General features: G+C 30.7%; 2 protein-coding genes across 3 annotated transcripts in view; both read left to right on the top strand.

Annotated features, from left to right (window-relative positions):
• Positions 1-609: 609 nt before the first annotated feature.
• LOC130443954 (alpha-(1,3)-fucosyltransferase B) lies at positions 610-9,388 on the top strand. 2 transcript variants are annotated; one of them, XM_056778876.1, is made up of 6 exons: positions 610-855; positions 906-1,052; positions 1,108-1,327; positions 1,514-1,697; positions 4,345-4,522; positions 4,576-9,388. In XM_056778876.1, the coding sequence occupies exons 1-6, from the start codon at positions 754-756 to the stop codon at positions 5,011-5,013; spliced, it is 1,269 nt and encodes a 422-aa protein (XP_056634854.1). In that variant the 5' UTR covers positions 610-753; the 3' UTR covers positions 5,014-9,388. The 2 variants fall into 2 exon arrangements, with proteins under 2 accessions (XP_056634854.1, XP_056634855.1); XM_056778877.1 differs by lacking the exon at positions 610-855 and having other exon boundaries at positions 907-1,050; positions 4,576-5,401.
• A 768-nt stretch (positions 9,389-10,156) lies between these two features.
• LOC130443951 (stromal interaction molecule homolog) overlaps positions 10,157-22,105 on the top strand; it is a 34,267-nt gene continuing 22,318 nt past the window's right edge. The window contains exons 1-3 of the mRNA XM_056778863.1: positions 10,157-10,529; positions 10,586-10,731; positions 14,989-15,221. Of these exons, the coding sequence (XP_056634841.1) occupies positions 10,367-10,529; positions 10,586-10,731; positions 14,989-15,221 (542 nt within the window). The 5' untranslated portion in view covers positions 10,157-10,366. The remainder of the gene's footprint in view (positions 10,530-10,585; positions 10,732-14,988; positions 15,222-22,105) is intronic.

The following is a 22,105-nucleotide window of genomic DNA, read 5'->3' as shown; positions in this document are numbered from 1 at the left end:
AGAACAAAAACGTTAAAGTCAATAAACTGTAAATTATCAACTTATTACCTTTTTAATTAGCCGAAATGCTTGATATAAAACCAAGCTCTACCAGCTTCAAAGGCGGCAAATGGAAGAAAGAAAATTCCAAATGATCCCACTCTCGTCCTTGAGATTAACAAATTTCGTCAAGAGCAGAATCTGCGCCTGTGCCAGTTTCTGTTAACAGCGCTGCATTGTCAGATTTCGTAGTTCAAATTAAAACTCGCAAACTTCATTGGATTAATTTATATAGAACTGATAAATTTCAAAATGTCTAGACATACGCAGTAGATTTATTCGTTCGCTACTTTTAAAATCATGAAATATAAAAAGGTGACTTGACAACGTAGTTTCAATAATTGACAAAAATGACATTGACTTAATCACATAGAAAAAAAAACAGCGGTGATTTGAATTGTAGGATATTTTTCAAGATTATAAAGAACCTTTATTATTGATAAAGGTCGAAACACTTTATATAATTATGAATATTTTTAATTATTTTATAAAAAGCGTTTATATCATTAACAGGACTAAAGATAGTACCGTGTAAAATTCACATTAATCATATGATTCATCACAGTCACTGTTTAAATAAGATGACCTGAGTTAAGGACTTTGAACTTGAGGAATGTGTAGCACATTGTGTCTAGGAAGTGAGATGTGTAATACGAAAATTATAAGAATGCCATTATAATACCGTAACACAAATTATAAAAACCTCAAAACCAGATGTTCTTCATACTGAATTATCTATGCCGAATAAAATTATCGCGCCTGATTAAATTTCTATACTTTGCATTTCTTTTAATAATTCTTTATTTTTTAATTAAGGTAATTTTACACAAATAAAAATTTTAATTAAATTCATACAGAATTTTTAGGTATTTCATTATGAAAAGTCTCAAAAAATTATTTTATGGTGGACACCTTTCATGCCAAATTATGATAGGATAGTAAAATGCCAGCCTGGCGGATATAAATGTATACTAAGTAGTAAAAGAGAATATTTGCATGACAATAAACTGGGTGTGAGTAAGAAAAAACTTGATTTCACAGAATAGTTTTCATACAATGATGTTTTAGGCGTTGATGTTTTATGGAAGCAAAATTCTTAATCATGATTTTCCTTTGCCAAGAAACGAAAAAATTCCTTGGGCAATTTTTCATGAAGAATCTCCAAAGAATTATGGTCCCATATTGTTTAAAGAAACACAAGACTTATTTAATATTACATCAACATTTAGCCAAAACAGTGATTTTCCTGTAACTTTGCAGTATTTTGGAAACTTAAGTCTTCTGACAGGTACTAATTTATTCCACTTATAGCTTTTTCAGGATAGTTGTTCATTATATTGTTGCATTAAACTACATTATTATTTATGTAAATAAAAATTAGTTGCTTTTGTATCTGGCAATTTAAACTATTTTAAAGTTCAAATCTGATGGTGGGTAACTATCAATTTTCAATTGAATTGTCCTTTTTTTTTAGATGAAAAATATTTTGTCTCCTTGGAAGACAAAAATTTGTTTTTGAAGCAACTTTCGCCAGTATTATATATACAATCAGACTGTGATACCCCTATTGGAAGAGATTATTTTGTAGAAGAATTATCGAAATATATAAAAATTGATAGTTATGGTAATTGCTTGAAAAATAAGGAGTTTCCAAAAGGGTAACTTAATTTTATAAATGAATTTATGATCTATTGAAGATAACACAACTTTTTCAACAATAAGAGAATTATTTCTTAGCTTGTCTAATATTTTAATATCTTGATAACAGGTTTTCTTTGCATATGGCAAGCTTTCAAAAAATTTTTTTGTATACCTTGTTTCAAATGTAGTATAGGTTATTGGAAAACTATAAAAACCTCTCATTTAAATCTTTTTGTATGGAGAAAGTACCTACTATGTAAGAAAATGAGACAATGAAGCCAAAACAGATAACTTTTACCTCCTGTCCTCCTTAATACCTTCCTCGCTTGATGCTCAAGTATATTTATTGTATAGGTAAAACAAATGTCTTCTTTGGGTTTTGCAACATAAAAACAAATCCTGCTCTTATGTAATTGTTTTTTTTTAATTGCTGTAAAGTTCATTTGTCATCTTTTCTAGTTTTTATTGTTTTTATTTGAATAAAACCTTCAGAATTTTGGTAACATAGATATTATTTGTAAGCACTTTTCTCATTATAGTTATGGTATTTTATTTTTTATTGTGACAATAAAGTTCTTTCATTCATTCATTAAGCGCTTCACATTTTATGGGATAATCAATACAGCAGACATCCCGGTATAAATTGTCACCAAAAGTCCTTATTTCAGTAAAACATTTGATTTCATTTTATCACATGTTGCAGTTACCCAAAAAAAAAACTTTCTGTCTCCCTGTCTGTTTATTTGCGATTAATTCAAACACTAATCAACGAATTTTCATGCGGTTTCTTCACCAATAATTAGAAGAATTCACAGGGAAGGCTTAGGTTGTTAGAAGTGGCTGCAAAAAATCTACCCAGTTGAGAATTTCAATCTGCATAATCTTTCTGAAAATAATGTATGTATGGCTCACTTATATATCTTCAAGAAAGTCACAGATGGTATCTTTAGTTTTTTATGATTCCAAGTTTAAATGTACAACGTGGAGCTGTAACTGTTTCATTGTATTGGGATTATAGATAAGGTAATGGTGTATATATGAAAAAAAAAAAACTAAATACGTTATCAATTAGAAGAATATTTTATTTCACTTTTTGGAGGTATGTTCTTACAATGTTAATGCTCGGAGAGAACTAAACTACCTACTTCCTAACCTTAATACATTTTTAGATTTTATTCTATAAGTATATAAACCTATACCTGATTTTATGACCTGTAGCTCGAAAACCTTTATTTTAGGAAATACTCAACATATTGTTTGACAAGGTTAAAATGTGTTTAACAAATGTTTTAAAGTGGAAAACCTTCAAAATCATATTAAAATCGATATTGTAAAAGTACAATATCTTAAAAGAGAAGGATTTTTGTATTCAATATTCCCACATATTGCTTTCAAAGATGACGCTATGGGAAAAACTCAAGTGACTGGGGAAATTATGCGGTTTAAAAATGGCGAAATGTCGATTAATGATAAACCTCATTGTGGACTACCATCAACTTTCCGAATCAATAATAATATGCAAACATTTGAGATCTTGTACTTACAGATCGTCGAGTGACAATTGCTCAACTGTGTTCGTTTCAAATCAGCTAAACTTTTATTTTAACGTTTTTTTCTCATCGAATAGCTACATATTCTTTTTTTTTATGTTTTGGAAAAAGGTGTTCCTCAAACTGTACTAAATTTATAACAAAACTTACTTTTTGAAATTTTGTACTTGATAAACAATATATTAATTTTCTATTTGTGGTACCTATTAAAGTAATACTAAAATAAGGATAACTGCTATCCATTTACATGAAAGGCGGAAGCACAACTATCTTAAACATTGAACTATGACTCATTTTATTTAGTATTACTTGAAGTGCCTATGTTTGTTTTTGAAAATTTGATATTAATAACGGATTTTAAAAGCATAAAAATTATTGAAAACAAAATAATAATAATAATAAGGGTTATTAATCAATTTAATATTAAAAAAATGCTTTTATCTTCTGATACTACTTGACATTACTCCACTATATGTAATATAGTTTGATTTATAAAAATAAACTTAGATCATATTTTGATAGAAATGAATTTTATTTAAAATACTTTTTTGGTAGTCTCTTCCGTATTTACATGAAAAAATTTATTTCCAATCTTTAACTTCATCATTCAGATTAATTATTATCTCACGAGGTTGGGAACTTAGACAAATTTTTAATGGTTTTTGAATTTGTTCAGTGGTCTGCTTCTGACTCTAATAAACTACATGATGTTGAAAAGGGTTACTTCATTTTCGTCATTTTTAGACCGATTCCTAAACACAACTTTTTGTTACACATACATGTTTAGTAAATAACGGAAATTACGAAAATTCTACTAAAATCACTAAAAACACTTGAAAAAACTATACAGCATCAAACACCCTTACATTGTTTATCTCCACTAAATTCAGCGCCATCTAGTAACACATCTGATTTTTTATTGTGATTTTCAAAATTAATGAAAAATTCTTGATTTGATTTTCTGTTCAAATTGACTATTGACCAATTAAACGGAATAACATATTTTTAAAAAATTATCGATTAGATTAGACCAAAATATTTTCAGTTTTATTCTGGTAATTTTTTATCAGTATATATTTAAGTCGTATGTCATATAAAAGTATTTCTATTACAGATTATCAAAATTATATCCCTTAGATGTTTACAATGAGGAATTTATGAAATTTATAGCGAAATACAAATTTATAATTTCTATTGAAAATGCTGCATGTGAAGATTATGTGACAGAAAAATTTTGGAGACCACTCATTGTTGGTAGTATACCCGTTTATCTAGGCGCTACCAACATAAAGGTATATTTTCACCAAAACTAAATGAAGATTCTAATTATATAATTGATTTTTAGGATTGGATGCCAAACAAGAATTCAGCTATTTTAGTGACGAATTTTAAAAATGCTCAATCTTTGGCAGAATTCATAAAATATGTAAATGAAAATGACACTTTATATAATGGTTTTTTAGCACATAAAACTCTAAAGAAAATAGAAAATAACATGTTGAAATCTCAAATTTTAACAGATAATCCCATAACCGATTTTGAATGTTATGTTTGCACACATATACATGAACAGATGAACGATTACAAAATAGAAAACAAAAATATTTATAAATGTCCAAAACCGAACCCAAACAACAGAGAAAACACTTGGGATCAACATTGGGATATAGGAAGATGTCAATCAAGAGCACTTAAACTTTTGATAAGCAAGAATGTATCCTATACAGAAGAAACATTCGAAGAAACTTGGAAGTATCTTTATTACAACAAAAAATGCTATTAAATTTGTTTATTCTTCGACCTAATTCTCCATACGGATGCTTCCAAAGCTGAATCCGGTGTCGGTCGCGCAGTTACTACAAATCACGAACTCTTAAGTTCTTTCCGCTTACCCTCGACGTGTAGTGTTTGCACTGATGAACTATACAGTATCCTTCAAGCTTTCAAATTTATCTGCCCTTTCCATAAACATATCACCTTATGTAATGACTCTCTTTCATCCATACAGTCAATTACAACCATATTTACCGAACATCCAATAGTCCAAAACATTCACGACATCTACTCTCATTGCTCTTGATATAACAGCCTTTCTCATCTGGCTTCCATCGCACACTGGAATTACTGGAAACGAATCTACAAATCGTCATGCCAAAGAAACCACAAAGAATCCTCCTTCAAGTTGCCAATGATCTGAAAACTAACTTCAAAAACCTCATTCAAAAATCTTAGCGCTATATTTGGGGTAAAAGTACAACAGCTTTACATAATATCCAACCATCTACTTATCACCTTTCCTTAAACTTTTTGAATAGGAGAGAAGCTGTGATAATAACTCATTAACCACACAAAACTTCCTGACGCTATTTAATCAGAAAGTAATCCTCTCTGACAAAGTTGTCACGTTCCTGTGTCTGTTAAGTACATCCTCAAGGAGTCACATAGAGCTTCTTGGTGATGGAGTTGTGCGTGGAGTGTTCGGGCCTGAATCCGAATTGGAGTTTTAGAATTGTATTATGCTCGGTACAGAAGTCCCAGATTTTGTCTTTGATCACACGTTTAAGGACTTTACCCAGGACGCTGATGAGCGATAGAGGGCGGTAAGAATCAGGTGTGGAAATAATAACAGTGCTGGCGGATTTCCAGAATTGGGGAAAGTATGAATATGCCAATCAAGCGCTAAATAGGCCTCAGAGCTGGAGGAAGGCTGTCTCTGCCAGGTTTTCCAATACTTGCTTGAGATTCCGTTCCGCCCGGGAGCGGAGCTCCTCCCAGCTCGGCAAAACGACTTAACGACCTCGATAGAGAAGGGTACGTGAAATGGGATGTTCTCTTAGGTGGGTTATTCTGTGGGCGCTCCGGATTAGGTGCTGAATTAGGTTATTAGTTTCTTCGGTAAATGCTTTTAGGAAATTTGGATTGTTAGCTGGAGCAAAGACAGTTTTATGTCTACAACAATAATCTACTAGCATACCTGGAAGGCATTTTCCTTGATAGCACTTCTCAGTTGAGGAAATTTCCTGTTGGAACCTCTCGTCTTGTTCGTCAGTCACTGCACCCAAATTTGCTGGAAAGAAATCCATGACAAATTACCCACAAAGCTTTATTTGATATGAATTAATTTATTGAATCTTTTTTTTTTGACATTTTGGTAGAAGTTGGTTTGATGATGGATGATGGTAAAAGTTTAAAAAACAGAATAACTCGCGCAAGTCGATAAATTACTAGAGAACAAGCACAGGCAACATTTGAGCAATTCCGAAAACGCAGATATGGGGAGATTAGGGGGACCTAACATTGAATCTGAGGTTTATAAAGAGTCCAGCTGTATACGATGAATAACAGTTCAGAAACGTTCCAAAATGCCGCTGGAGATAAAGGGCATTGTAAGAATGTATGTAGCAATGGTAGATGAATACGTGTATGAGCAAAAAATTTAAAACCTAATTCATTATCGAAGATTTCAATGACTTGAGTTGTACAAACCAGAGAAATGTCGTAAGTAATATTTGGTGCTTCCTTTAAAATCTACCCTGACACTTTTTCATGTATACAAATTGTTTTCCTTATCTTCACCCCCCCCCCCCCAGTTCATAGTAGAATAGTGGACAGCCAATGGCTGTTAAGCACGTAGGCTTTCTGATAGGTCCGTCATCCTCCACTTGAAATTATCTTTTGACGAATTGGAATATGATTCCTAACCAGTTGAACAGGAAAAACTGCCAGACGGAGACCGCAAGATGCCCCTAGTGACTGAGTCAATAAAATCCAGTAGCTGTTCTTTCATGAAACCGTTATCGGGTGGTCCCGTTCGACTCACGGCCATCTGTGGATTCGATCGTCTTTCTGTTTTCGCATAGAGAAACAGGATTTATAATAATCCCTACCCTTGCAAAGCTCTTGGAATTTCGCTAGGTTTCCCGCAGGCATTGTTTGCGACACCTGATTAAGGCTCAGGTACCATGTCAACGTTTGCGCGCCCGAGGAAGGCGGTCGCTAGGCTCTCTCACTAACATCAAGATCCAACAACTCCTACTACTACCCTTCGTAGTTTGCAAGGATTTTTATTTAATTATCACTAATGAGTGACAAGTCGGGTTTCAATTTCATAGTATAATATGAATTGGAAATTATAATTGACAACTGATTTCGAAATTTGCTATAAGTACTCAGATGTTGATTCTAAACAACTTCTCCCCAAAAAATGTTCTCCTTATTTCCTTCCTTATTAGACACAAAAAATATGTTTTGTGGAAAAAAGTTGGAATTTCTAGAGACCGTTGGTGATATTCATACTGAATACACTAGCTGCTTTCCATTTACATTTAACTGAACTGAGACACTCAGTTATGTGAGTATTTTATACACAGATAATGACGTCATTGTGCAGATTGCTGGTAAAAACTCTTGGGTCTTATTTGGGAGACGGAAAAGGAACGTACATTAAACGACGTCACAAGTCAGAATAATCTGAGTTTTGATGTTAATGGAAAGCAGCTACTATTCACACTTCTACTACACCAAAGGTTTGTTCTTGGTAGCTGTACTGGAACTGGGCCAGTGCAGACCAGTTCATGAGTGTATAGAATTAGTTCGATCGGATACAAAAAACGATTTAGTATAGAGAGCAATGGAGCATTTGTTGACTGTTGTATTTGATGTGATTCAGGCCTTGTAGTATTAAGAATAACGGAAAACAATTTAGTACTTTTTAATATTTTACGTCCGATGACGAAGATGTAGTGCTACCGTTTCCAGATTACATTGTATTGCACTGCGCTGACTGAACTAATTCTAGACCCGGTGTAAGAAGTACAGTGAACTAGGTAAACTAGTTATCTTGCACTGCTGCTAGGAACAGCGACACTAGCGCTGATTCTGCTACAAATAACGTTTTAGTGTACACTTCCTGAACTCTTTCTGCAAGTGCAGCTACCAAGAACAAACCTTAGCACTCACAATTACATTTTACCTTCAGTTTCTGAAGACGATAACTTGGTTATCGAAACTGGGGTCAGGCAGTGTATATTGGTGTAGTGGTAGTGTAAATATTGTGCTCAGTATTCTTGATTTTTCAAAACTTAAGTAATTTTAGAAATTAGTTTTTTGTCAAGCAAGTCTAAACTCAAAAAATAAAAGAAACGATAATGTTTTATCTCTTAAAAGATTCGTTTCATCTTTGTAGATAGAATCAGGACCGGATCAAGATTTATAAGGCCCGGGGCTTAAATAATGATAGGGCCCCCTTAAGGAATTCAGAAACCCGGAAAAATTTATTAATTATATCAAATATTTTCTGTGCAAGTATAATGTTTTCCAAAAGATGGGGCCCGCCGTTATACCCCCCCCCGGCCCATAGCTTAATCCGGCCCTGGATAGAATTAATTATTAATTCACTAATGACGCCTTCTAAAGGATTTAAAAACTTTAAAAAAATTAACAAAAAAATTTGCACATACCTAAATAAGTTGAGATTGGCCAATCACTCTTTTAATATAAATAATCAAGGTCATCCGTTTTGAACTAAGAGCGACGACTTGACATATTATATCGATTAAACTTGTTAAAATTATAACATGAAAAATAATTCAATGCAAATGTTTTGTTAGAGAATTATAAACGCTGCTATAGTAACGGAGTTATGTTTATTATATCAGGTTTGACATTACTATCCAAAAAATATCAGTATTATTAAGACAGTTCCATTTTATAAAATCTCCCGATTATTCACCATTTGTTTTGGAAAATATTTATGGCTACAGCCCCCAGAGATGGAATTCGTATCTTAAACAAGTTAAACGATTGCACTATATGCGACAGCATACAGAATATAGCTCCTTCTCCGACACTTTGTGATTTACACGATTTAAAAAATCAAAGTACTTCAAATGAGTGTGTGGACATTCAAAATTCGAACAATAAAAAGGAATCACCTAATGAAGATTCTGATAGTGAAGACTCCCAAGTAAGTTATGTCGATGACTTTGAGGAAGCTGGTGTTTCAGATAACAGTATAAATGACGATATCCACAATCTCGTCACGGAAAGTCGAAATACATTTTGCGCTTCTACTACTCACGATGTAAGACATAATCGTACATTTCCAGATCCAGAATTGAGGGAAATTGAAAGAAATAATGAAATATTAATGAAAAAAATATTGTATCATAATCGAAGACCTAACCAGTATCAATCAAAATCTAGTGGATTTAAATTATTATCAAGCGCGGCAATCAATCGGAAACGTCAAGAAGCAAAAATTGCTAGAGAAAATCAAATTCTATTGAGGAAAATTCAAAGTGTAAAGTCATCTTTTCAAAAATAAAATTTTTATACAGTCATTTTTATTTATTACTATTTTACCCTATCTAGAACAAAGTTCTAGTTTTTACAAAATATTTGTGTTAAGGTCGACTTCATCAATGCTCTTTTAGACGAGAGTTGATTTTTAAAGAAGCCGGTATGAATAATAGAAAGTACTTTTACAATAGGCAAATGCTTGTATCCCCCTCTACTCAAATTAATTCTTACGTAGCAGAGATAATTTTGAATATCAATACATATTTACATGACTAATTACATAAAAAATATCAATTATATTGTAAGCATATGAGAAGCTATACTAGTTGCCTAATAACTTCCCCAAAATTTAGTATCCTTGTAAACAAGATAAATGGATTTTACGTATGCTAATGACCGAAATTTTTTGTTATAAGACTCAGGAAATAGTTTATTGTCCAATAGCATTTTCCATGCAGCTCCTATTTCTCTAATAATTCATCTATGTTTATTTGTATTTTGTGTTGCATAATCTATAGTAATAATTTTTTTAAATTTATAGAAAAACGTAGCGTTTGATTATATCGTTTTTTGTATCGTAATGCAATTACATGCAATGTACAGGTATGTATTTTTTATAAAACTTCAGATCTTTGAAAAATTTATAAAAGACGAGTACACACCACTAAAATATCGTCGTACTACAAAACTGTCAACCTCAACCTTGACTGTTAAGAGGAGCAAATGGTGAAATGTCATGATAAAAATTTACAAAAAATATTATGATAATAAGTTGTGGATATGATTTAATTGTATATTTTGTTAAAAGTTTTGTGCTGCGATAATTATATATTATAATGAATATAAGGGGCCTTATTTTTTGTATAATTTTCAATTTATACTACAAGTATGTATCTTCAAACGAGTATACAGTTCCCGAAACTACAGATGGTTATAAAACAAGTGGAGAATATCCTAAAATCAATCAATATACAGGAAATCCATCTACTGTTTTTCAAGGTAAATAAAATTTTTTCTATTAACGAAATCTAGTATCAGCTATTTATCAATTTCAGGCAATTTTGATACCTGCAGTGAAGATGATTTTGCCTGTTTAGCTATGGCACAGAAAGATAGATTAGGATTAGAAGCGATAAAACAATTACATAAGCAACTGGATGATGATAAAGATGGTACAATAGATTTATCAGAATCTGATGATGTAAGTATTTCATCAAAACATTTCCATCAATTCAAGGGTTAACAAAAAAGAGATTCAATGTCCATGATTCTGTGACTATCAGATTGGTTATAATGTTGATTGTACTTTATGACTGTCAAGTTCGGATTTGTTAATTCACATTTGTATTATTTTTTTTTATATTGAAATATCATTCTGAAAATAGTTTGTTATTAGAGAAATATTCTGTAGCAATAATCCAAATATCAATATAAATAGGTATAAGAGATCTAGTTCGTACAAATTCAAACATATATGTTTTATAGGTACATAAACAAGTTTTGTATATAAACAAAAGATTAATTGAAAAGAAATGTTAATATTAACATAATCTATTAAATGATTCGATTTTATTTTTACATCATTAGCAACTTTCAGTGGAAAATAATTGAAATTTGTTGTATAACTTGTTTATATACTGATTTAATAATCAGGAAGGAGGATTAGAAAACAAGGAAAATGATCAATGACTAATTGAAGTTATTATCAAATTTAAATTCATAGATTATTATGAAAGTGTACTGAAACTGACAGTAATTAAATTGACAATAAATTATTTATTGTTTACATCAAATAATATATGTAAAATGTGATGGAATAACTAAATATGTATATAATGTAATAACTACAAGAATATAATGAACAGAATTTTTCAATAACCTGTAAGTTTTGTTAAAATGGATAATAATAACAAAATTTTATCAAGCATGATATTTACTTCTTTATTATTTATAAAAATACAGGATGTCAAATTAAACATTGCCTCAGTATGAAATTGGCAATATCCCATTAAATACTGTATGTAAGTTAGCAAAACCATATAGATAAAATTCCCATAATTTGTACTGTCAAAATACTAAAATTTAGGGTATTATAGTTAAAATAATTGTCAGTCAAGATCTAGTATAATTAAAACTATGGGTGTATTAAAAAAGCTAACGTACCAAAGTTGCTGCTATTAATTATGCCAAGATCCTCTAAAGTACCTCAGAACTCCCAAAGTGCTTCTTGTGTTCCCTTTATACATTTTCATGTGTCTGAAAAGAATTTCAGTTCATCTCATTCCCAATGCTTTAACTCTTTCTTGTCTCTTGCTAATCTTTTCATTTCCTTTCCTATCCCCTGTCTCCTGTTTTGATATACCCCACTTGCCTCTCTGCCAACCTCTTCTTCTGTTGATAATACTGTCTTTCCATCACCTTTCTCTTAATTCTATCTCCTTTCATTCTAAAAATAGGTGTACCCAGATTTTACTGTTTTCTTTTCATTTTTCTTATTGTTCTGAGTTTGTTATTTGTCTTATCTCTTCATTTCCACATTTGTCCCTCTTATATGTTGTCGTTATATCTGTCTCATTATTCCCACCATATTTCAATACATTCTCCAGATAAACATATGTTGTTACTCTTTCTTGTGTTTTATCTCTGTATTTTATATTATTAGTATTCAAATCACCTTTATAATTTATGATATTCATTTTAGTTTTATTAGTATCATTTCCGTTTTCAAATTTTTTATTTCTTTAGTTCAAATAATCACTATCTTTTACAGTCTATTTGTAGTATTTGCTATTAATATTACATCATTTGCATAAAGTAATGAAGTCACTGGTGTCATGTTTTTGTTAACCAATTATCACATTTATTCATCCAGTATAGTTTTATAATTGTTTTATTATTTTATCCATTATTAATTTACATTAAAATGGATATAAGCTGCGGTATCCCTTTGTTTATTAATTTATTTATTCCTGCTGTTTGTACTTTAGTCTTTACATTGTTACAGGTCCTTCTGATAGCCCACTTTAGATCTCTAGGTATTTCCATATTGATCATTCTACTGTTGAAATATTTCTACTCTTCTTATTTTATTCTATTAAGGCTTGACTACAAATATATTATCATTGGTCTGAGTGCTGAAAATATTTAGACCATGAAAATAATTTTCCAATCAATTAATTATTTTTTTATTACAGTCAAAAGACAACTTTTCCTACCCACAATCCAGAGCGTTTTTGTAATGTTGAAATAATATAAAAATAGTGAACCTTGAATATTCAATATATAGGTAATGAACTGTAAATAACAAAAATTGATAAGCTATCAACAAACATTCTGAATTATATTTAACTGCAACAATTCACAATCTACTTATTGTTGAATGAATTTTAAAGTTTACTGACTTAGTATGGTTTACTGGTTGAAGGTTAGTTAATAAAGGTGAGTTTTATAGAACTCATCCACTAAACAATATTTTACTAGGAAATAAAAAAAAATTTCAGAATTTCATTAGTTTTGGAGAAAAAAGCAATTTTTGCTTTATTGTTATTGACAATAAAGTCAAAAGGCAACATTGATTGTTTTATGTAATTGAGTATACATCAACTTAATAGAATACCTTCTTTTTGGATACCATTCTACAGATTCTCCAAAATAAACACACTGACTAGCATGTATTCATAAATTTCCTATTTTTTCATGAACTTAATTATTGAGTGACATAAAACCTCAACATTAGCTGCTTTCCATTTACATTCAAGTGAACTGAGACACTCAATTATAAACATAATGTGAGTTAATATTCTCAAAAACAACTTAAAATTCACCATTACCATTGGTGATACAACCGTCTGTTACTCGCCGTGAAAGAAACGACATAACTAAAATAATACTAATTTTACGATGATTTAAATCAATGACTATTTACAATCATTTAGTATTGTGTAATTACTTGCTTATTTTGGTGTTAAGATCTGACAACATGATATTCTCAACCTCACTTCAATCTGAGTTCATAAAACTCACTAAACCATACTGTCTTAAGCTTGTGTAGATTGCTGGTAAAAACTGTTAAATCTTACTTGTGAGACTGGAAAGGAACGTGCATGTCGTCACAAGTGAGAATAATCTGAGTTTTGATGTAAATGGAAAGCAGCTATTTATAAATCAAGTATCCTATTAAGAAGATGATTTTTTAATGAATGTTATTGATAGTCACTGATAATGAATAACCTATAATTTTTGAAATTCCTAAAACTGGCACTTACCTTAAATTGTGTCTCTGTTCCTGCTCTATATGAACATTGCCAGGGTGCTCGAGGAATGTTTAACTCTTGCTTGTTGTTGCTAGAACATGCAGGTCATCGTTGTTGAAGTTATATTTTTTTTGTCATCGGCACATTATGACAATGGTTATATGGTTCAGTAATCAATATATATGAATATTCCAATTACTATATTAGCAGCTTTTATAGATTAATGGAATATATTCCCATGGGAAAAAACTTTGAATGAAATAAAATATTTCTCTTTTCTAAACTTCATTCAATATTAGGAACTAGACACAAATTGAAATGTTTGTTTATAATAAATCTATAGTAGTTCTCTGTTTCATTACTAACGAACCATCCTGTATGTTGGTATTACCATTTGGTGTCCCGACTCAAATGCATTCTATTATTATGTTTGAATGAATATATTCGTTGTAGTAGTTAAAATAATGCTAGACAATACTTAACCAAATTTTAAACATTCTAAAATTGGCAAGTAAATTGAAAATAATTTGTAAGAATCATTTATGAATAATGTTTTGAACATGGTCCAATCATATGCTATAATTTAGTATGAAACGTAGATACCCAGAATCAACAACAAATCACATTAGTTATTTCTAAATGGCTCTCTAAGCTGTTTGCTATCTTACTGGATATTAACACAGATTTTTATTTAAAATATTATATACAGGGTTATTAAATTCTTGTAGAGGTTGTTTCAAACAACAATGCATAGAGGTAATTTTTTTCTAGACTCATCTACAGATTTGTCCAGAAACCAAATAATGTTTTAAATACATATAATTATTTATTGACTATAAAACCGATTATTTAAATTCCATCTAATATCTATTGAATATCAATAAGACCAAGCACAATTTATGATCATGGTTTAAAACAAATTAACTTTGTAATGTTATATATATTTCCCTTCTAATAACTAATAATGTATAGTATTTAAAGGAATGGAAAGGACTATTTTAATATTATTACAAATATTCTCTATTTCTTAGTTATTCCATACAATTACTATTAATATTTTTATCATGTCTTAGTAACAGAAGGTCTAGAAGTTAAGAATTATGTATCAAACTTGAACCTTGATAAATATATTTTGGTGAATTGAAATAAATTAAATCTTCTAGACAAATAAATGTGTTTTTGATAGGCTTCCTTCATTTTTGCAGTTCTTGAAAGAAGAATTGAAATATAATTCCGGCGCTGAAAAGAGGCAGAAAAATTTCCATCGCAATGACGACTACCATATATCTGTCAAAGATTTATGGGAAGCCTGGCTGAAATCAGAAGTTCATAATTGGACAGTGGTACAAACTACTGATTGGTTAACATCTTGTGTAGAACTTCCCCAGTATGTTCCTAAGTTTATTGAACACAAAGTTACTGGTGCCAATTTACCAAGGTAAGTGAAAAAATCTATATCTAAAAATGGGTCCAAATATATTTATTGGTTCTATGATCTTGCTAAATAATTTGTTTCTTACAATAATCACTTATTTTTGAAAATACTTTTCTATTTATTCATGTCAACAACAATTTAGATTTGTCATGTGCTTCCATATGTAGCATGCTGAAACTATCAGTTGGAATTAGTTCAATATTTAATTTTAGCTCAATGGCCATCGCGTTTTTAGTCTTTTTTTGTAGTTTGGTTCTCACTTTAGTAAATTGCTAAGGTTTTGGTGGCACTTGTGTCTTTTTTTAAATCTTTCCAATGTATATATTATGGTAGAACATCATATTTGTATTGTACCAAAGATTATCAACAAAGTAATGGACCTTTTTCATTGTTTCATTGTCAAAGATATCATTCCTATTTTTGAATACAGTCCTTAAGGTAAACACATTTTTCCCATCATTCTCTATTTCTAATGTGCCTTAATAGAAACTTTGCAATCCACCGATTTACCGCAAATGACTTTATTATCCGAAGAAAATCGCTTACCACACAAATGTTCTTCAAATTTGGAAATAGCCAGTAATTGTTGAGAGCCTATCTTGAGAATATAGTAGATGCTAACTAATTTGAAGCCTGTCTGAGCTATTGGGCTGTTGCAATGCTGGAACTGTGACTGCATTATCCTGATATAAGAAAAACACCTTCATACTACTAAATTAATATATTAAGCACCTCTTATTGTGGTGGCATTTTGCAGAAAATCTACTAAATATACTCATCATGGCATCACTAAATATAGCCCTTGCTGATAGTTGCATCTTGAATTTTTTTGACGGTTGACTGCTTACTTTGCATTTTGAACCTCATCTATTGTTACTAATATGGCAAGCAAATTATATTTGTATGTGCATCTGCTAACATTTACCCCAATTAAAAATGTTCATTTCCATTGTATTCTATCCAGGAACAAGTGCCCAAAACAGTAAGAGAACTTTACATCTTCTCTCTTGTGGGGGATAAAACAGAAATATAATAAGCTTGTGTCAAGACGATTTAAGATAAATCATCGCTTCCCTCTCCGTGACCATTCGTTTTTGCACAATGATCGATTTGGAACACTGCGAATCAAAAGTTTACTGTATCCATAGTTTAAACAGAAGATATTTTAAATTTCAAGTGTTGATGGAATAGATTTTATAAGAGAGATGCCATTTCTGTCAAGTTCCACAAAGTTATAAACAACAATTTTTGATTTTACAATTTTTGGAATTGGAATTGGAATCCATAAATATCAAGAAGATTGAAGATCTAAAGGCCGCTTGACATGATGCAATACAACTTGAAATGCAATGCATGACGCAATATTTCTTAATCAAAAGCAAGCAGTCTAGTTACTTTTTGCTTAACAACCAACCTGTCCATCAGCTTCCAAAAGTGGGACAGCAGCAGATATCATTATTGCCAATTATTCACTTACCCCTTTTTTCTAGTTCATTTCACTTTGTTGTCTTCATTTTTAAACCAGTCACAAAATTTTAAATAAAATTTGACGTTAGGAATTTATTTAATTTACTTATGGAATATTTGTTACTGACAACCATGCTAAAGTGACAAGATACTTGCATAATGTTGTGAAACAATTTTTTTTTAACTTTTTTAGAGCCAATTTGAAAACATATAGTTGAGCACTCAACTCTGTATGCAGTACAAAGAAACAAAATTCTAAATACTAATACAGACGAATTGTTAGACTTTAAAGGTCCACATCTACAGAATTATATGTACCTCTGGTGTCTTTTAAAAGTCTATTAGAGGAACAAGGAACGTCGTGTATCAATCATGTAAAACCTTTGATACTTAACAATTAAAAATGATAAAAATAATTATTGAGTAGAATAATTGAAATTAAAAATTGAATTGAAGAAATAAATTGGCAAATATAAAACACAACAGCACGCCACCAAAGATCAAGCTAAAAGAAATGTTGGCGAAAAAATAACACTCAGTTCTGCGTTTTATTTCATTTCTTTTTCTAATAGTCCAGGCACCGATTTCCGCGAACCTGCATCGATTTGCATGAAAATTTGGAATTAAGCTTGACTTATCCTTATCTTCAAAATATACCCTATGCTAATACATGCATATTACTCTTAGAGGTGAAAACTACCCCTATTGCAAAAAACTCAATTAAAATTATAAGTACAAATTTCAATAAGTAGAAAAATATTGATTCTTCAATACAGTATTTATAATTTTTCAACCTTGCCTGTTTTATTTCATCCCTGATAAAGCACCCCCGGGTAATATAAAAATAAAAAAATACTATTTAATTACTTTGTGGTAGCTTACTTAAATCATCCACTATTTTGAAAAAAATCTATTTATTCTTGTTGATGATTTATTTATTTTAAGTGGACATATTATTATCTATTTTGACTTGAATATTTTGTATTTATAATTTTCAATATAAATCATCTCATATTTCGGGAAAAATTGGAAAAAGTATTTATACAGACGTACTTATAGAATTTTTCGATTTATTCATATCAAATTGATATTTTTTATCTCTTGTAAGTTGAAAATTATGTATTTAAAACCCCAATAAATTATACCTTATGACAAAAAAAGGAAAAATTATTTACATACTTTCACTTATACTCCAAAATCTACCTGGTGCAAAATTTAAAAAAAAGGGTATCTAGTTTTTTGCCCACATCTTCAATTTTCAAGCAAATTAGTTGTTTAAAACGTAGGCTCATAGTTCATAGCTCAGTTATTTGTTAAATTTTTTGTTCCCCATCAATTTCTATATTTATACTATAGTTTTTCAGAACTTTTGAAAAAAGGGGATGTTTTTGAAAATTATAAAAATGATTTTTCGATTTTAAATATAATTACTCTCATTTCAAAGCTTTTTAAAAGTACTTTGAAATAGATTAAATGCAAATACCTCGAAAAGTAGACCGTTTTTCCGTTACTCGACGTTGAATTTTAAAAAATATTCGTCCGATGAAAATATTTAACCTTCAATAAATCATAACTCGAAGATTTTTAAAAAAAATTTCTTTGTTTTTTTTTTAAGTTTTATTTTTATTTCTGACACTTTTCCTGATAAAATCAAATGTATTCGAGTTATTTATGAAAAATTGATTGAACACGAAAAAAGTTTTCAATCGCGCATAACTAAAAAACTATTGATTAAAAAAAATGCTAAAATTTGATCTTTTATCAATTTTCACGGTTATTTTGAACATAAAAATTTTAAACCTCTAGTTGAGGTGGAACCCCTAGGGCAAAAGCACACACCGGCGTAGATTTTGCTTTTTGAGGTATTCCCTACACGCTATCAAAATTTCACTAAAATCGATGCAGGTTCATGGAAAGCGGAAGGTAAAAACCTTGGTAGCCTGGACTATAACAACACATATTGGAAAAGGAAAGAGTATTGCCAACATGCTTTTAACGTTTTCACTTGAGAGACCGTTACATTTTAATAACTAAGTTAAACGGCCCTTTAATCTAAAGGAACGTTTAGTTAAAAAGCCAGTTAGGGTGGAATTATCTAACCGGCAGTTAGTCACGTGACAACCCTTATCATATCGCGTGAAGTCATTATTTGCAAAACAAAATAATTCATTCTACTCACATGAGCATATAACCTTACCAAACTCTCGAAAAATATTCATTGTTCTGTTATTAAAATTCCCCAATTTGTTATCACTTACAGTGGGGTCGGGATTTATATCTACATAACATGAGAACACCAAGAATTTTATTGGATTTTTGGTGTATATCGAAAAAAAAATTATTATGAACTATTCCTATTTGCATAAACTGTACAATGACATCAATTTTTGATTTAACCAGCTACTCTCTTACATTATAAACTTGAATATGTTATTAATGATATGATAATTAGTATTACTTATAGTACCGCCTTTTTTATTTTCCACTGTTTCAATAATATCTTTGAATAATATATCTTTCACATATATTGTCTTACCTTTTTTTCTAAAAATTCCCAATTTAATTAGATATAATTTTTCCTCGAATATTATTTTATTATTTTAATAGTTATAAATCAATGTAAGTTAGATGACATGCAGTATCTTTGGATAAATATTCAGTACGTGTAGTAAACTCGTTGAAATCAGGTTTTTGGTAAGTGATGCGTCAAAAAATATTGTCGTAACGAAAATTACCAACTATATGTGAAGAAAATCGAAATTCTTTCTTCTTCTTGTCTCTTTTTTGTTTAAAATAACAGTTTTTGTTTAACGTTTCCCCTCGATTGTATGATTTTGGTTGATCTACATATTGATATGCAGTTTCAATTGTCTCTTTCTGTTTATAGTACCCTGATATGCCAGACTTTTTTCTTTTGTTTCTTTATTTGCGAAAACACAGTATTAATACTATCTACTCTGGTTACAGTTTCCCAGAAGAGTCTTTTTCTGCCTCAGCCCCTATAGGTTTTCCCAATAATTAGTTTTGCTCTTATCCAACTTCTTTTTCAGTGCTTTTTCCATTGTTCTGTAACCGATACTATAGAAGGGCTCACATCCCATGAATGGCTTGTCTGTCTCTTCCCAGCTTGTTTAATTTTTCTAGGCAATTACAGAACAAGTTTAGATTTTATGATATTGGAACTCAAAGCTCTAATGGCTGCTTAATTATTGGACAGGATGACGATCTCCTGTTCGCGTTAGTTACTCTCTAGATTTAACTGAATACATTTTTCAATTTCATAGATTTCTACTTGAAAAATGCTTTGTGCGCTGCCCAGACTTTCAGAGTGTTTGATTCTGGGCCCTGTTTTTGATCCATCCGTATATCATCTAATGGCATTTCTGTTCATTTCTTGTATGATGTTTTAATCCCATTCACATTTACAGTTTATTATTGAAGTGAATTTTTGGCAAAGCTAAAATTTTTCGATGCAACGTCCTGAGGCATGTCCCAAGGCTGGTCATTATTTAGGAACAGGTTATCTTTAATGATTCCGTCTCTGAACATTCTAAGTGATGTTTTCTCTGCCACGCTTTCCAGTACTATGTGGAGAGGTAGAAGATTTAGAATCTCTTCTAGAGCAGCTATTGGGCAAGAATCCATGACCCCAGCTGCACATAAGCAAGCTAGTCTTAGTATCTTTGGAAAATTGTTCCTCGTGGTATTCATTCTAATACCCCAAACCACTGCCCCATATGTGATGATTGGTTTCACAATTGTAATGTACATCCACTGCAGGATCTTTGGATTACAGCCCCAATTCCTTCTTTCAAAGTTTCTGCACACCATCAGGGCTTTTGTGGCTTTTCATGTTTATTCCAGAGAAGTTTACTAGCTAGTGTGAGTCCCAGATATTTCCTTTCTGTTTCCACTCGATTACTTGCCCGTCTAGCTTGATGGGCTGGAAGTTGAGTTTTTTCTTCCTAGTGAAGGAAATTCGGTAGGTCTTGTTCGAGTTGACGTTTAATCCCACTGATCGACACTACCTTTTTGTATAGGTGAGCCCTCTTTGAACTATGTCATAGAGTGTATTCTCGAAACATCCGTGGATGACTATATCTTCTGCATATCCTTGACAGGGTTCGTCTACTATTAAGCGCCACATAAGTGGGGATGCAACTTCTCCTTGTGGGCATTCCCTGTTTGCAGTGACTGAAATGGTGTCTTGCCCTACTTTCATTTCTGCTGTAGATAGTACATAGTAGTTGTGCCATCTATCTGGAGGTTGTCCTATCAACTCCTCACGCATCTAAAGCTCTTTTGACAGCTTCGTGTGGAGTATTGTCAAACGCGTTCAAGGTTCTTAGTTTGGAAAAACAAATTCTATATTTTTGAATTCTCTATTCTTGAAGTTTTATTTTATGTCATGTCACAATTTTTTTTTTGAAATAAAACCGATTTTGATTTTGAATATAGTAATAGTAATTATTTTTTCCATTATATATATTTTCCATTATATATTCTAGACACTTTTCCAAACATAAAATGAGTGACTTCTTCAAAGAATTTTTCCCATCCTTGGATGTTCGTAGCAATAGTTTCCATCTCAAATAATTTCAAACTCGATTTAAAGTTGTTAATTGACCTTCACATTAAAATTATTACATCACATCATAACAGCTTAAATTTTTTTCTCGGCCGATTATTATTACATAAAATAATTCAGAGAAATGAGTTCAATATAAATTCCATAAGAATATATACAGTTTCAATTTATGTGATATTCATTATTCATTTTATCAATATAAAAACATTTGTGGAATCATTTATTTATTTTGTTATTCATATTAAATAATATATTAATTAATTACATAACCATGGCATTGGCATTGTGTACTAATTATTTCGTCATGATTTATCCAAACAAAGTTAAGTTTGATGTGAGTTTTCTATATAGTACGAGAAAAATATTTATCATTCAGTACTTTCTGTTTCAATAACTCGTGGATCAGATAAAAATCGATAATCTTTGTATTTATTACGTTTATTTTTTCTAAAAAGATATCGCAAAACAGAGTCGATATAAGAAAGAGAAGGTTTTATAAAACAAAGGATTAAATATAGAATAAACAGTAAAAAAATATTCTCCGATATTGTAAACTATTTTTCCAAGAAAAATTAATGTTGTTAAGTCTTGCCATAGGAGTGTTTCAAATAATTATGGCTCATCTGGTTATCAATCTATTTCGGAAAATTGGTTTAAAATATTCATTTCTTTAATTATTAGAATTTACCCCAACTTACTTTGATGTTGAATTTGTTTTTGAAAAAATATTTAAGAAACAAGAAATTAATATAGAGAATAATTCAGTGGCGGTTCTGGTGAAAAATTTTACCTTTTCTGCTATGTTTTCAATAAAACTATCCTTGTTTTCTCA

This window comes from Diorhabda sublineata, chromosome 5 (genome assembly GCF_026230105.1).
Source record: "Diorhabda sublineata isolate icDioSubl1.1 chromosome 5, icDioSubl1.1, whole genome shotgun sequence".
Classification (NCBI taxonomy): domain Eukaryota; kingdom Metazoa; phylum Arthropoda; class Insecta; order Coleoptera; family Chrysomelidae; genus Diorhabda; species Diorhabda sublineata.
This window is presented reverse-complemented; position numbering and strand designations above follow the sequence as displayed.